This window comes from Oscarella lobularis, chromosome 2 (genome assembly GCF_947507565.1).
Source record: "Oscarella lobularis chromosome 2, ooOscLobu1.1, whole genome shotgun sequence".
NCBI lineage: Eukaryota > Metazoa > Porifera > Homoscleromorpha > Homosclerophorida > Oscarellidae > Oscarella > Oscarella lobularis.
In genome coordinates this window covers 2,428,332-2,442,883 of record NC_089176.1, presented here as the reverse complement: position 1 = coordinate 2,442,883, position 14,552 = coordinate 2,428,332, and the positions used below count along the sequence as shown (strand labels likewise).

The following is a 14,552-nucleotide window of genomic DNA, read 5'->3' as shown; positions in this document are numbered from 1 at the left end:
ATTGGGCGATGACGCGTCGCCTCAGGCTCGTGACTCGACGAGAAAGCGCGCGCAGAACGATTTTCTGCGGAACAAAAGCACGCATCTCGTCCACCGTTACTGAGAGTGTTACTGGAGGCAGTGGGGCCCCCTTTTCACTCGTTCGAGGTAAGTATGTATTGATTTCCAAGCGCCGGTTCCTTCGTCGTGTAGTTCTCTTCCAATCCGACGAAATATGCAATTAATGAAACGGTCCATACAAAAGGAAAGCTGCATAACTAAAAAAAGAACTAGAATCTAATTCCTTGGGGTTTGGAAGCCGCGATTTGTCTCTTCCTTTTTTCAAGGTAATTCACATAGAATCCCCGCATCAATTGTTTTGTCGTGTAGTCGTTCCCCCCAATCCGACGAGGCAGACGCAGCCATCCCTCTGGGCCGAGAGCGAAAAGAGGCCGCACCTCTGCCGGGGCGATAGAGCGGCCCTACTCTTGGTGGTATGAGTGATAACTACCATCCCCCACTTGGGCAAGACGCTGTGGGCAAAATCGCGGTCCTCCCGGGTCTTGGGTTAATGACTCCCCCAGTGCCCCGGTGGCGAGGGTACCCCCTTTGGGCCTTAAAGGGGTATACTGAAGGCCTTAACCTGCGGGATGATTGGGTGATCCCACCTCCTTGGGGGCTGGAGGTTAACTCGTCTAATGCGCCCTCCTCCTTGCGGCTTGGGTGATAGTCGCCCTGGATGACATGGGAGTATGTCACACCCCTTGGACCTGGGGGGAACTTAGCTCCCTGCTCACTCTCCTCAATGGGAGTGAGTTGAGAAGAGGACAAGGAGCGCCTAAGAAGACGCTGAGGACAAGGAGCATCGGATCACCTCTCCCCTCAGTGGGGGAGGTGAGGGCTCGTCTCCCCCAAATGGGGAGACGAGCAACGCGGAGAGGGGAGACCACAGTTCTTCTCTCCTCGCATCAAAGACGAAGGGTAGACCATTTTTGTTTAATTTTTACATCCGGGACTTTATTTAATAAAATTTGAACATACTCCTCCCCACATTTACTGCTTTTTGCCCTATCTAAGCGAAACTTACCTGCCGATGGTGCATGCGAGACGAGCCTGCGCAGGGCTCTCTTGCAGGAACCCTACGCCTAATTGTATTACACGCCAAAAAAGTAAATATTAATTAATTAATTAAAGTCAATGGTTTCGTGATTCCGTCTTCGTCGTCATCAACAATAATTGAACGGCAAACAAGCTGCGTAAGAAAGAACAAAACAAATAATAAAAGAACCCACGTAGCAACATTGCAAGGAGAATTCGCCGAGACAGAACTGAAGTAAAGGTTGAACTCCCCTGCATAAAACTTCCGTACCTCATCTCAACGCCAGTGTTCAATGTCAAATATATCCCCGCCGTTAGTCAGCCTTCAAAGGTATCCAATATCAAGAGGCGGATCCAAACAATCCTGCACAGATGAAGATTAGCAGTTCCCAAAGAGGGCCTCTCACTGAACTTATTTCTCACCGGAAAACAAAAAACAGAACTTCCCAATTGGAGGCGAACGGCTGTCTCTGTGATGTGCAAACTCTCTTAGGAACGCTACAAAACGCACGTGGGTTTTACTTCAATGGCATCTTGAGGGGCAAAAATTCAACTGTGCCAAAAGATTTCCGTGTACTTCCGTCAACCCCAACGCAAGCCTCAGAGCTGTAAATCAACGTCGGAATAGAACGTCTATGAAACTAAAAACGGTTAATGTAACCTTCCAAAATAGTCCGTGCGATGCGTAGGCGTTCAAAGTTAGGGCCGGCAGGATACAGCCACGATACAGGGATATACGGTAGATACAGAAACAGAGAGATACAGAGTACAGAGAAAGAGGAACGCAGAGGAAAACAGGAGTCAGTGTACAGCCGTGTAGAAGTAAAATCGTGCATTGGATCCTGTCATATCTGTTGAGAACACGAGGAGCCATGACCCCCGATTCTCGCCGCGTGGTGACGATTCGCGTCGCTCGTTGGATCGTACACGTACGAACTAGTGTAAAAAAACAAAGACGTCAATAGACAGTCGACGATTCTCGGGTGGGGACCCCAATGAGGGCTCGCGAACCAACAGGCAACTACAGTTCGTGCACGATCGGTCTCCTTATCCGATTGCGCGGTAGCAAAACTATAAGCAGTGCAGTACTTAGCGACAGCAGATAGACTGAAAATGGCCTTCGCGAGCGAGTCGCGCTGAGCACGGATACTTCTAGTCGTGCGCTGAGTAACGCCTCACCGCTTGCGCCATCTTCGGAGCGGAGTCTTTGGACGTTCAGTAATGCGCGGAGAATTGCGCCGCCGGCTCGCGGGATCCGTGTCAGGTCGATTCAGAGTACTGTATTTCAGACTAACGCACTCTAGACCTACGATCTGCACTAAAACTGGCACTGGTCTGCACAAGTCACATGAAAGAATCCCATACAGCCACCTTTCTTAAGCTGCACGCCGTGCAGTAATTAAATAAAATGTACAAACTTTATGTACAAATTGTAATTAATTAATTAATTAAACCTACGTCTAATTATTATTCTCCAATTAACGTTATTATCGTCGTTGTTGTTATATTATTACTATTATTATTATTATTATTTTAGTTGGGATAGCACCTTTAGAGCTGCTCCTTTCTTTTCGACTTTTTCAAACGCTTCAAGAAGTTTTCCCATTGTTGCATCGGTTCCTTTGATGTCTGTCCATTTCTTAGTTACGTTAAAGAACTTCGTAGCGATTGTTTGACCAAAGCAATCGTTCAGATATTGTTTTGCTCTTGTCGAAGTCCAGCCAAGAAGATGCACTGTGAATTTTTGCAAATCGTCCACGCAGTCAAAGACTTCCTTTTCAAGACAATCGATATGCCTCTCTTCAACCACTTGGTCTTCCAGAGGCAGCGACTTTGAGTCATCTAACAGTTATAAATAGATATTAGCCGCATAAAAAATAATAAGTACTATACCTATCACGTGCCGAGGTTCTCTATTCGCATCAACTTTGTGCTCTGAAATATCGGCTACTTTAGAAAAAGCCTCTTTCGCTGCTAAAGCCTAAAAAGATTGCCAGATACAATAGCAAATACTTGAATTGGTAGAATACGTTGTACCTCATCATTCAGAAGCTGAACGAACGGAACGTCACAGTGGAGTACATACATTGCAGCAAGCAAGTCACACTTACGCAAGCAATTTACCAGTTTTGACACCAATGCGTCTCGGCGGTTGTTCCATATGCGGAGAATGTTCTCCGAGTCCGTACAAGTAATCACGTCTGACGCCCTTAGCCCCAATTCTTCGCCTAGTGCATTAAGCCTTCCCCTTGGAAGATTCAGACATTTCCGGAGACCAATTTTAACCTTTCTTGGAAGTAGGCAGTAGTGATCTGATGGAACTATCAACAAGTCTCGAAGCGTGTCTGCGTATTTCTCCATCTTTGCTTTCGTACTGACTAGCGAGTCGTTTGATATGGCGCTTTCAATCAGTGACGGTTTGTGCGCTGGTGGGCGCTCAACTAACTTCTTTAGCGCCGACGTACTCAAACGCAATTCGTGGTCGATGATCGTGCCCGGACTTCTATCGTCCAATACTTTACGAACCATTTCCAGCATGTCCTTGACGAAGCCCCAGCATTCGGCTTCAGAATCGACTGGACCACGAGCGACCACGTCAATCGCCCTTGCTGTCTCCTGTAGTTCAATAAGTCCTTCGACTGTTGTCATTTCGTCGATTTGCTTCTCCAATACCATGCCGTCTTTCCAGATCTGAGGCGACGGATCGAGACGAACGACCGATCGTGTCTGCAGAAATGGAATCGTTCCGGGAACGATGATATCTGTCTCGTCCTTGCACTGGAGACGACGGCCCACGTACACGATCATGTTTTCGTCTTTTTCCAAAATTCGTCCCGACGTCTTTCTGTTATGAGAGCGGGAAATCGATAGACGTTTTGTTCGTCTGCAACTGGATAGCAAATTTCCAAACTGCAAAGCAATTGCATTAAAATGTTGACTGGAAAGTGACTATGCTGCTTATTGAATTGGCGAATGACCTTCTCAATTCTCTCCGCACTCACTGCTCCGTCGTCAATTGCTTCCAAACAAACAGGAAACGTTTCCGGTGACATGAGAGGACCGATTACATTGTGACAAAGCCACGGCGGATCCAGAATTATATTGTCACCAAATTCAATAATCTATAGTATAAATAAGAGTCAAATTGTGAAAAACTCTACGAATATATAACACCTCTCCAATTCCATGAAGAAATTGAACAAATTGATAAAGTGTGTCTTTCGCTAAACCGCTGTAAACGTTTGAGTCAACGAGGAGACAAAAAAAGTCCTTTAAAACAAATTGACGACAATGAACAGTCTTTATCTGCAATAAGAAGGTGTCGGCATGTATATATAGAGAGAGACTAAATCACAGTACCTGTTCCTTCAATGACGGAAAGTCACCGAAATCGTCTTCTTCTTCTTCAAACGGAAACGTTAAATATCGCGTTCTCAGGAAAATGTACGACAAATGTGAAACGTTATCGTCGCCTCGTCTCACCCTAAGAAAAGCCAAACTAACTCACAATAAATTCCAAAGACAAGAGCATACCTAAGGAACTCTGGAAGAAGTTTTGCTTCTTTTAGAGCTCTCAAAGGAAAAGACTGTTTACTGATATCCCTCAGTCGTTGTAACAATGTTGACTGTATTGACTCTATAATACTGAAAATACCGGGAGCTTTCTAAATTAAATCTTTCATTCTAAAATTTAGATTCATCTAACTGATCATACTTCGATGCTCTTCGTTTTCAGCTCCGAAATGACTTTGCGTAAATTTTGCATTCCCGCTGATGTAGAAAGACGACAGTCTAAAATAAACGGTTCCGAAGAGAAGTCAAAAAACTCTTCGAATTTCGACTTCAGTGACGTTCGAAGCCGTCTCAATACCCTACACCCATCCGTTTTGTCGCCTCTGCTACCGATTATGACAACGCTGTTATTCGTAGACGATCCGATGCTGCACTTTGTCAATCTCAGCCAATACAACGACGACGAGTACAGTTCTTCGTCAGGCTCCTCCAGATTGACGACGAGAAGATAGATTGTAGTCGATTCCGAGAAGAACAGACTGTGCGTTTTATGAAAGTTCGGTTGACCGGCGAAATCGCAAAACACCACATCGCCTGCTTCGTCGATCGTTGTCGCAATAATGTCAATGCCAGCCGTCCTTAGACTTGGATCGGACGATTCGTCAACGTGCACTTCGCTGACCGACGACAGCGCTTCTTCCAACTGTTTTCGGCGCAACGAATTCATAAGGGTCGTCTTCCCAGCGCCGGCCGCGCCTATTAGACAAACTTTGATCTTCGAAGGCTTAGTCTCGCCCAACTCTTTCAATTTCGAATATTGGCGTGTTACCTAAAGAGACGTTTGGCTTTGATTTTATCGCAGGCGATGAAGACGCGAATCAATTACCCAAGCCTCTCTCAAAATCCTTCTCGCATTTCCACTTGCATATTCGTACGGAAGTTTTCCACTCTGTAAAGAGACGTAACATTACGAACTATCGAGTTATTTACTGTTTGTTCAAAGCCTTGCCTTATCGCGACCACTAGGATCGGCGCCTTCGTTCAGAAAAAAAAGGCAAAAATTTTCATTATCATACGTCCGTGCTGCCAGATGTAGTACATTGACTTCTGAACGCTACAAAAAAACCCCTAACCAAATCAATTTTCAGATCATTAGAATGTACTGTCGACATAGAGGATATCTCAGCACCAGCTGAAATAAATCGCTTTATATGTTCGAGATTGGGGTGGCGGACATTCGAACAGCATTCCAAGAACCAAGAGAATGGCGACTCGCCAAACTGCAAAAGAATAAATGTGAAGAATAAGATAAAACTATAAGTATATCTAAGTCTGAATCAAAGGAGCTCATAAAAACGGAGAAAAATATAAAGCTTTTGCTGCATATACAGTATATAGCACCCGGGTCGAAAAGAGTAATATGTACCTTGTTTCTCTGATTAGTTGAACAGCCACTTTCTTGCAGATAGAGAGCAACGTCTACTTTACGATTTCGACATGCTGCCGTCAACGGAGTATTCCCATTCTAATGACACAAAATGATACTATACTGTAAACGTACTTGCACATGCACATACCAAATCCAATGCGTTCAACATAACGTCAACTTTGCTAGTGAGGAACTCAGCTACATCCTTGCCACCTGCTGCATGCAGTAGAGTCTCTTCTTGCTGCATGCACAATCAGAATTCAAATCAAATCATTCACGAACTGTGTCTTACTTTTGTTTTTTCTTCAAGAGAACATCCGCTATCAGCAAGACGGGTAACAGCGGACAGCAAATTTCGTCTACAAGCCGTCCTCAAAACACTTTCACCGGTCTTCGGTAATCCATCATTAACATACAAGTTTAGACACGTACGATATAAATTTACTTCGTCGACTTCATTGGCGGTTGCTCCGGCATCCAGAAGAAGGTGAACCATACTTGCGTGACGATTTTTGCAAGCTACATGTAACAAACTTTCGCCACTCTACAAAACGACCAACTGTCATTCAGTATTCAACTAGATATCTAGTCTTTGATTTGCTTTCGAATTCAAATCAAATCGTTCACGAAATGTGTCTTACTTTTGTTTTTTCTTCAAGAGAACATCCGCTATCAGCAAGACGAGTAACAACGGACAGCAAATTTCGTCTACAAGCCGTCCTCAAAACACTTTCACCAGTCTTCGGTAATCCATCGTAAACATACAATTTTAGACACATCCGATTAAATTTACTTTGTCTACGTCATTGAGGGCTGCTCCGGCATCTAGAAGCAGGTGGGCAACACTTGCGCGACGATTTTCGCAAGCCAAATGCAACAAACGTTTGCCATTCTACAAAACTATTGTTCCTAACTGTCATTGGATTGTTTTTAATTAGATATCTAGCCTTTGATTTGCTTTCAAGTGAACAACCAAGCTCCAACAGTCTTTGAACAACTGGAAGATTACCCTTTTCGGTCGCAATCATCAATGGAGTATACGCGTCCTAATAGAGAATATTTGACAAGTGTGTGCATGTGTCAAGCGCGATTACCTCGTTCGTGTCATCGCACTGCACTTCCAAATCGAGTAAATAATGAATTACGTTTGAATGATTTGATTTACAGGAAACGTGTATCAAGCCGTTTTCATTCTAAATATTTAATACTGCTCTAGAAGAAATAGAGAAACGACAAGACGAGTTACACTAGTTTTTTGAGTGAGAGAAAAACCGCGTTTGACAAGATGATTAATCACGCAAAGACAACCGTTTTGACATGCGACTAATAAAGCGTCTCTTCCATCCTAGTACAAAAACTGAACATAAATTTACACCGAATTCTAACCTACCTCGGAAAGTAACTCATCAAATCTTCTCAGCAGAAAGATTGCTACATCAACCCGATTTTTTTCACATGCTTTCCTAAAATATTTCCAAACATCCTATGCGAAGAAAATTTGATGCGCTCACAATGTACGAATTCTCGCCAAACAATTCTTACCCGAACAATCTTTTCATTACGTTCAATAATACGATTAACAATTGCAATCGAGCCGCTTTGACAGACTGACGTCAACAAAGCCTCATCCTATTTGAAACATAAGAGTGAGAAAACAAGTCGACGGGATTTTGCTTAATCCAAAAACTAAAATAGTAGATGGAAATAATCGATAAACTAGCTGTCAAGCGAATCTTCAGCTGCTTGACTTTTTACACGAGTGAAAATTCGCGACACTTTCAAAAGGAAATCAAAGTAACTTACCACATCTAGAGAACATCCTCTTGATTCGAGTTGCTCTACCACTGATAGCATTCCATTTTCGTAAGCGTAAACAAGAGGAGTCTTCTTATCCTTAGAGAATTTGAATGGGTCACAATGCTAATATTAGTATAATATTAACTTTATCAGGTTTGTCCAAGTAAACGTCGTCCGAAATAATGTTACTAATCAAAAAATCTGCCACATTTTTATGTCCATTTTTGCAAGCATAATGCAAAGGACTCATACTTTTCTATATAAAGAATATTGTGTATTACCAAACAATGCGTTCACCAACCATACATACCTCTGACATTAAAACAAAAGAAGAATCACAAGATCCAACAGAAGAAAGGTATGTGACGACAGAAAAAAATCCCTGCGCACTTGCCAACATTAGAGGAGTTTCACCAGACTACAAAACAGAAATCACGATTGCCAAAATTGAGAAATCACCAAGTTACGCCATTTTTTTCATTAAAATCAGCGCCAGATTTAACAAGATATTTTACGACGTGAACGTGTCCACCTTTAGAGCATGTCAAATGTAACAAACTGTTGTTATCCCACTAAGTATTGAAAAGGTTATTGAGAAATCAACAAGACAATAAAGTTCTACCTTCTTATATTTCAAAGAACACCCCATCTTCACAAGACGTTTCACGACGACAAGAAGTCCACTCTGGCACGCATATGCCAGGGGAGTAAAAAACTAATTTGATACTAAATAAAAACAATTTTATTTTATTGTTGACATACGTTCTTATCTTCTTCATCGGTAATAACTCCTCTGTTAATTAAAAATTGCGAGATGCCGTCGTGTCCATTTGCACAGGCCAAGTGAAGTAAACTTTGATCACGCTACGGTTTAATGACAAAGAAATTATACTAATTCAACACACACAGAGTTTTTAGACGCACCCTAGTTTTCTGATTCAGAGACACATCTGACTTGGCAAGTAAATGGACTATTGACAACAGTCCACTGCGACAAGCATTCATTAGAGGAGTCCACCCACTCTGCAACGTTATATGAAAATGAAGCAAACAAGGCAGAAAATTCTCACATTATCCTCATCGTTCACACTGATTCCAAAATCGATTAGACAATGTGCCACTTTAGCCCCGTGACGATGTTTGCAAGCCAAATGCAGAGCGTTCTCTCCAGCCTTCAACAATACATGACACGTGTAAGTCACTGCAGAATATAACACAACCTCGTTTTTCGTAAGCAAATCCCACTTTCGCACTTGAAGTAGAGTTTTTACTGTGATCACGTGACCACCTCTACACGCTTTCATCAACGACGTTTCCATTATCTAGTTAAAACGACGTTAGACGTCAATTAATTACAACGTTGCGTACATCATCGGTTTCTTCGGGATCCAACCCACACTCCTTCATTAGATACTCCGCCGTTGACGTGTGTCCATTTTCACAGCTCAGATGAAGACCCGATTTTCCGTTCTACAATTACGGTCAAAACGGACGCTTTCATCGCTTAACATTATACTGAGTATACATTATCTTTTGCACGCCAATTACAGCCTTTTTTGTACAGAAATTCGACAATTTTTTGCAATCCTGTTTTGCAAGCGACAAGAAATAGGGTCTCTCCATCCTAAAGTCAACAACAAACATCAGGAACAGTCGAAAATCATAGCCAACAAACATTGTTCATTGATTCTAATATGTTTCTTTTTGGAGATGTTTCCTGGCGAATTTCAATTAAATACTAAACACGAGATCTCACACGGTGAATTCGATCTCACTATTGCCGTTGATCCGAGTCCGACGTTTACGTTACATTCGTCAAAGAAATTTTCAATCAAGTAAAAAAACACTTCCTCTTTTGACTTATTGAGCGCCAAATGAAGAGCGCTATTTCCCCACTGCGCAATCCAATAATTATTATACATTTATCGCTTTTCCACTTCATCCAATAACCTGATTTCTGACAGACATCTTGCAACCTTTTTCCTGTAGCCATTTTACTAGTTCAACATTGCCACTCCTTACTGCACTCAAAAACGGCGTCATTCCATTCTAACAGAATCAATTATATCAAATATGACGACTATCTCTCTACCTCTGCTCTCTGTTCCAAATCTAGACCGCGTTCAGTCACAAGCATCTTTGAGATTTCCAAATGACCTCCTTCACATGCCATGTGAAGAGTTGTCCAACCCCACTATAGTTCAAATTATGACAACTCTCATATACATTCGCATACTGATTACCTTCCCAATATCACAGTAATTGAATCCTTTAGAGAGAAGCCAATCCATTGCTTCCGTCTTACCTCCCGAACATGCCAGGTGTAATGCACCTGCCCCCGCCTTATTTAGCAACAGTATCACAGTCACTGCTTCGTTGTCAGAAAAATTATTCCTTGCTTGCCTTGTTCTCCGCTTTCGTGTCACATCCTTTCTCAACTAAATAGTTCATGATTTCAACATTTCCACACTCACATGAAACCAAGAAAGGAGTGGTTTTCCACTATGACAAATATATAGCAACTTGTGACACATATTATCATTACAAAACTGGTTACATCATCCTTGGCTTCAATATTAGCACCACGGTTACGGTTAGTTAATAATTTGACCGCATCTAACTTGTTCCACTTGCATGCCCAATGCAAAGGCGTTTTCTCATTCTAGTAGGATTAGTCAATAATGTATTAATTAGACTATCCATTACAAACTTTATCAGCTGCTTCAAGCAATGCTTCGCTGTCGAGAAGAATGGAACAAATCTCAACATTTCCTGATTTACAGCCAAAATGAAGAGCGGTTACACAATCCTAAAAAGCAAAATTCACCGCCTACACGACATGTCGAATTTTCGACCTTGTTTTTCGTTAGCAAATCACATTTTCGCGCTTTAAGTAGCGCTTTCGCTGTGGTCACGTCACCGCCTCTACAAGCTTTCATCAACGACGTTTCATTCATCTAGTTAAAATAAATGATACAGTAGATGTAAATTGATTACAACGTGTACATCATCTGTTTCTTCGGGATCCAACCCACACTCCTTCATTAGATACTCCGCCGTTGACGTGTGTCCATTTTCACAGCTCAGATGAAGACCCGATTTTCCGTTCTACAATTACGGTCAAAACGGACGCTTTCATCGCTTAACATTATACTGAGTATACATTATCTTTTGCACGCCAATTACAGCCTTTTTCGTACAGAAATTCGACAATTTTTTGCAATCCTGTTTTGCAAGCGACAAGAAATAGGGTCTCTCCATCCTAAAGTCAACAACAAACATCAGGAACAGTCGAAAATCATAGCCAACAAACATTGTTCATTGATTCTAATATGTTTCTTTTTGGAGATGTTTCCTGGCGAATTTCAATTAAATACTAAACACGAGATCTCACACGGTGAATTCGATCTCACTATTGCCGTTGATCCGAGTCCGACGTTTACGTTACATTCGTCAAAGAAATTTTCAATCAAGTAAAAAAACACTTCCTCTTTTGACTTATTGAGCGCCAAATGAAGAGCGCTATTTCCCCACTGCGCAATCCAATAATTATTATACATTTATCGCTTTTCCACTTCATCCAATAACCTGATTTCTGACAGACATCTTGCAACCTTTTTCCTGTAGCCATTTTACTAGTTCAACATTGCCACTCCTTACTGCACTCAAAAACGGCGTCATTCCATTCTAACAGAATCAATTATATCAAATATGACGACTATCTCTCTACCTCTGCTCTCTGTTCCAAATCTAGACCGTGTTCAGTTACAAGCATCTTTGAGATTTCCAAATGACCTTTTTCACATGCACTGTGAAGAGTTGTCCAACCCCACTTTAGTTCAAATTATGACAATTCTCATATGACATCTACATTCATATACTGATTACCTTCCCAATATCACAATAATTGAATCCTTTAGAGAGAAGCCAATCCATTGCTTCCGTCTTACCTCCCCGACATGCCAGATGTAATGCACCTGCCCCCGCCTTATTTAGCAACAATATCAGAGTCCCTACTTCGTTATCAGAAAAATTATTTCTTGCTTGCCTTGTTCTCCGCTTTCGTGTTACATCCTTTCTCAACTAAATAGTTCATGATTTCAACATTTCCAGACCGACATGAAACCAAGAAAGGAGTTCTTTTCCACTATGACAAATATATAGCAACTTGTGACACATATTATCATTACAAAACTGGTTACATCATCCTTGGCTTCAATATTAGCACCACGATTAATTAATAATTTGACTGCATCTAACTTGTTCCACTCGCATGCCCAATGCAAAGGCGTTTTCTCATTCTAGTAGGATCAGTCAATAGTGTATTAATTATAATTAGACTATCCATTACAAACTTTATCAGCTGCTTCAAGCAATGCTTCGCTGTCAAGAAGAATGGAACAAATCTCAACATTTCCTGATTTACACCCAAAATGAAGAGCGGTTACACAATCCTAAAAAAGCATAAGTTCACCGCCTACACGACATGTCAAATTTTCGACCTTGTTTTTCGTTAGCAAATCACATTTTCGCGCTTTAAGTAGCGCTTTCGCTGTGGTCACGTCACCGCCTCTACAAGCTTTCATCAACGACGTTTCATTCATCTAGTAAAATATAAGATACAGTAGATGTAAATTGATCACACAAGATGTACATCATCTGTTTCTTCGGGATCCAACCCACGCTCCTTCATTAGATACTCCGCCATTGACGTGTGTCCATTTTCACAGCTCAGATGAAGACCCGATTTTCCGTTCTACAATTACGGTCAAAATGGACGCTTTCATCGCTTAACATTATACTGAGTATACCTTATCTTTTGCACGCCAATTACAGCCTTTTTCGTGCAGAAATTCGACAATTTTTTGCAATCCTGTTTTGCAAGCGACAAGAAATAGGGTCTCTCCAGCCTAAAGTCAAAAACGAACATCAGGAACAGATGCAAATTATAGCTAACAAACATTGTTCATTGATTCCAATCCAAAGATGTTTCTTTTTGGAGATGTTTCCTGGCGAATTTCAATTAAATACTAAACACAAGATCTCACACGGTGAATTCGATCTCACTATTGCCGTTGATCCGAGTCCGACGTTTACGTTACATTCGTCGAAGAAATTTTCAATCAAGTAAAAAAACACTTCCTCTTTTGAATACTCGAGCGCCAAATGAAGAGCGCTATTTCCCCACTGCGCAATCCAATTATACATTTATCGCTTTTCCACTTCATCCAATAACCTGATTTCTGACAGACATCTTGCAATCTTTTTCCTGCAGCCATTTTACTAGTTCAACATTGCCACTTATTACTGCACTCAAAAACGGCGTCATTCCATTCTAACAGAATCAATTATATCAAATATGACGACTATCTCTCTACCTCTGTTCTATGTTCCAAATCTAGACCGTGTTCAGTCACAAGCATCTTTGAGATTTCCAAATGACCTCCTTCACATGCACAGTGAAGAGTTGTCCAACCCCACTATAGTTCAAATTATGACAACTCTCATATGACATCTACATTCATATACTGATTACCTTCCCAATATCACAATAATCGAATCCTTTAGACAGAAGCCAATCCATTGCTTCCGTCTTACCTCCCGAACATGCCAGGTGTAATGCCGCCTTATTTAGCAACAATATCACAGTCACTGATTCGTTATCAGAAAAATTATTTCTTGCTTGCCTTGTTCTCCGCTTTCATGTCACATCCTTTCTCAACTAAATAGTTCATGATTTCAACATTTCCAGACCGACATGAAACCAAGAAAGGAGTTTTTTTCCACTATGACAAATATATAGCAACTTGTGACACATATTCTCATTACAAAACTGGTTACATCATCCTTGGCTTCAATATTGGCACCACGATTAAATAATAATTTGACTGCATCTAACTTGTTCCACTCGCATGCCCAATGCAAAGGCGTTTTCTCATTCTAGTAGGATCAGTCAATAGTGTTAATTAGACTATCCATTACAAACTTCATCAGCCGCTTCAAGCACTGCTTCATTGTCGAGAAGAATAGAACAAATCTCAACATTTCCTGATTCACAGCCAAAATGAAGAGCGGTTACACGATACTACACACACGAATCATAAATCCGATCTATCATAATAGGAACATCCCTACTTTGTTTCTTAGCTGAACGTTGCACTGTTTTTCGACGAGCTTTTTCACAATTGGCACTAGCCCGAATTTACAGGCATAGAACAGAGGTGTACTTCCACTCTGTATCACTCAGTTCATTGCTAATCCCGTTCCTCCCATCTTATTACCTCGCTTCTAGATTCAATATCTGCTTTCCTATCGATCAGAAGCGCGGCGATCTCTTCTTTTCGGAGCCAGCAAGCCAAATGAAGAGCTGTCACTTCGAACTACGTAAAGAAAACTCGATCACCGACGAGAAAATGTGTCCAAACTGAGACCAACATTGTCAGTGTCCTCCAAGGGTCCTCTGCTGTCGACGGAAGCTCTTTCGCCGAGTACGCGCTTCACTTCGGAGTGATCGCCACTCCTTATTGCCCGGAAGAGGGCGATTGGCCCACAGAGACTGGCGAGAGAAGGGACGCCTCTTTCCTCGCCCATCGCCCTCTTTCTCCAGTCCAGACTGGTAAACACCACCGGTCGACGCTTATTGGCTGGTTAGGATCACGCGTTCCGTTGGATCACGTTCGATCACGTGAGTCGGTCCAGGGTTACAGTACTTTTTAGCTTCATCATAGTAGTACAG

At 41.8% G+C, this 14,552-nt stretch overlaps 1 protein-coding gene and 1 long non-coding RNA gene across 7 annotated transcripts; both read right to left on the bottom strand.

Annotated features, from left to right (window-relative positions):
* Positions 1 to 974: 974 nt before the first annotated feature.
* Positions 975 to 2,240, bottom strand: LOC136200127 (uncharacterized). 2 transcript variants are annotated; one of them, XR_010673295.1, is made up of 6 exons: positions 2,167 to 2,239; positions 1,739 to 2,013; positions 1,600 to 1,683; positions 1,501 to 1,547; positions 1,349 to 1,441; positions 975 to 1,231 (listed from the first exon to the last, which is right to left on the bottom strand). It is a non-coding gene; the product is annotated as an uncharacterized lncRNA (long non-coding RNA). The 2 variants fall into 2 exon arrangements; XR_010673296.1 differs by lacking the exon at positions 1,739 to 2,013 and having other exon boundaries at positions 1,600 to 1,718; positions 2,167 to 2,240.
* Positions 2,241 to 2,342: 102 nt separating this feature from the next.
* LOC136200104 (uncharacterized) lies at positions 2,343 to 14,523 on the bottom strand. Of its 5 annotated transcripts, none has more exons than XM_065990435.1 (66): positions 14,252 to 14,523; positions 14,098 to 14,196; positions 13,952 to 14,050; positions 13,803 to 13,901; positions 13,658 to 13,756; positions 13,504 to 13,602; positions 13,353 to 13,442; positions 13,195 to 13,296; positions 13,053 to 13,151; positions 12,884 to 13,003; positions 12,778 to 12,825; positions 12,628 to 12,726; positions 12,471 to 12,572; positions 12,319 to 12,420; positions 12,172 to 12,270; positions 12,019 to 12,117; positions 11,865 to 11,963; positions 11,705 to 11,803; positions 11,547 to 11,648; positions 11,405 to 11,503; positions 11,230 to 11,349; positions 11,130 to 11,171; positions 10,980 to 11,078; positions 10,823 to 10,924; positions 10,672 to 10,773; positions 10,527 to 10,625; positions 10,374 to 10,478; positions 10,220 to 10,318; positions 10,060 to 10,158; positions 9,909 to 10,010; positions 9,767 to 9,865; positions 9,592 to 9,711; positions 9,492 to 9,533; positions 9,342 to 9,440; positions 9,185 to 9,286; positions 9,037 to 9,138; positions 8,887 to 8,988; positions 8,741 to 8,839; positions 8,579 to 8,680; positions 8,439 to 8,531; positions 8,284 to 8,388; positions 8,127 to 8,234; positions 7,962 to 8,072; positions 7,823 to 7,912; positions 7,562 to 7,648; positions 7,410 to 7,502; positions 7,266 to 7,364; positions 7,114 to 7,212; positions 6,967 to 7,065; positions 6,813 to 6,911; positions 6,661 to 6,759; positions 6,465 to 6,563; positions 6,312 to 6,410; positions 6,168 to 6,260; positions 6,017 to 6,115; positions 5,754 to 5,870; positions 5,600 to 5,704; positions 5,477 to 5,539; positions 4,793 to 5,419; positions 4,612 to 4,742; positions 4,438 to 4,561; positions 4,252 to 4,383; positions 4,056 to 4,199; positions 3,115 to 3,987; positions 2,971 to 3,058; positions 2,343 to 2,919 (listed from the first exon to the last, which is right to left on the bottom strand). In XM_065990435.1, exons 1-66 carry the CDS (start codon positions 14,405 to 14,407, stop codon positions 2,606 to 2,608), a joined length of 8,136 nt encoding a protein of 2,711 aa, XP_065846507.1. In that variant the 5' UTR covers positions 14,408 to 14,523; the 3' UTR covers positions 2,343 to 2,605. The 5 variants fall into 5 exon arrangements, with proteins under 5 accessions (XP_065846507.1, XP_065846508.1, XP_065846509.1 ...); XM_065990436.1 differs by having other exon boundaries at positions 4,252 to 4,347; XM_065990437.1 differs by lacking the exons at positions 6,312 to 6,410; positions 6,465 to 6,563.
* Between the last annotated feature and the right edge of the window lie 29 nt (positions 14,524 to 14,552).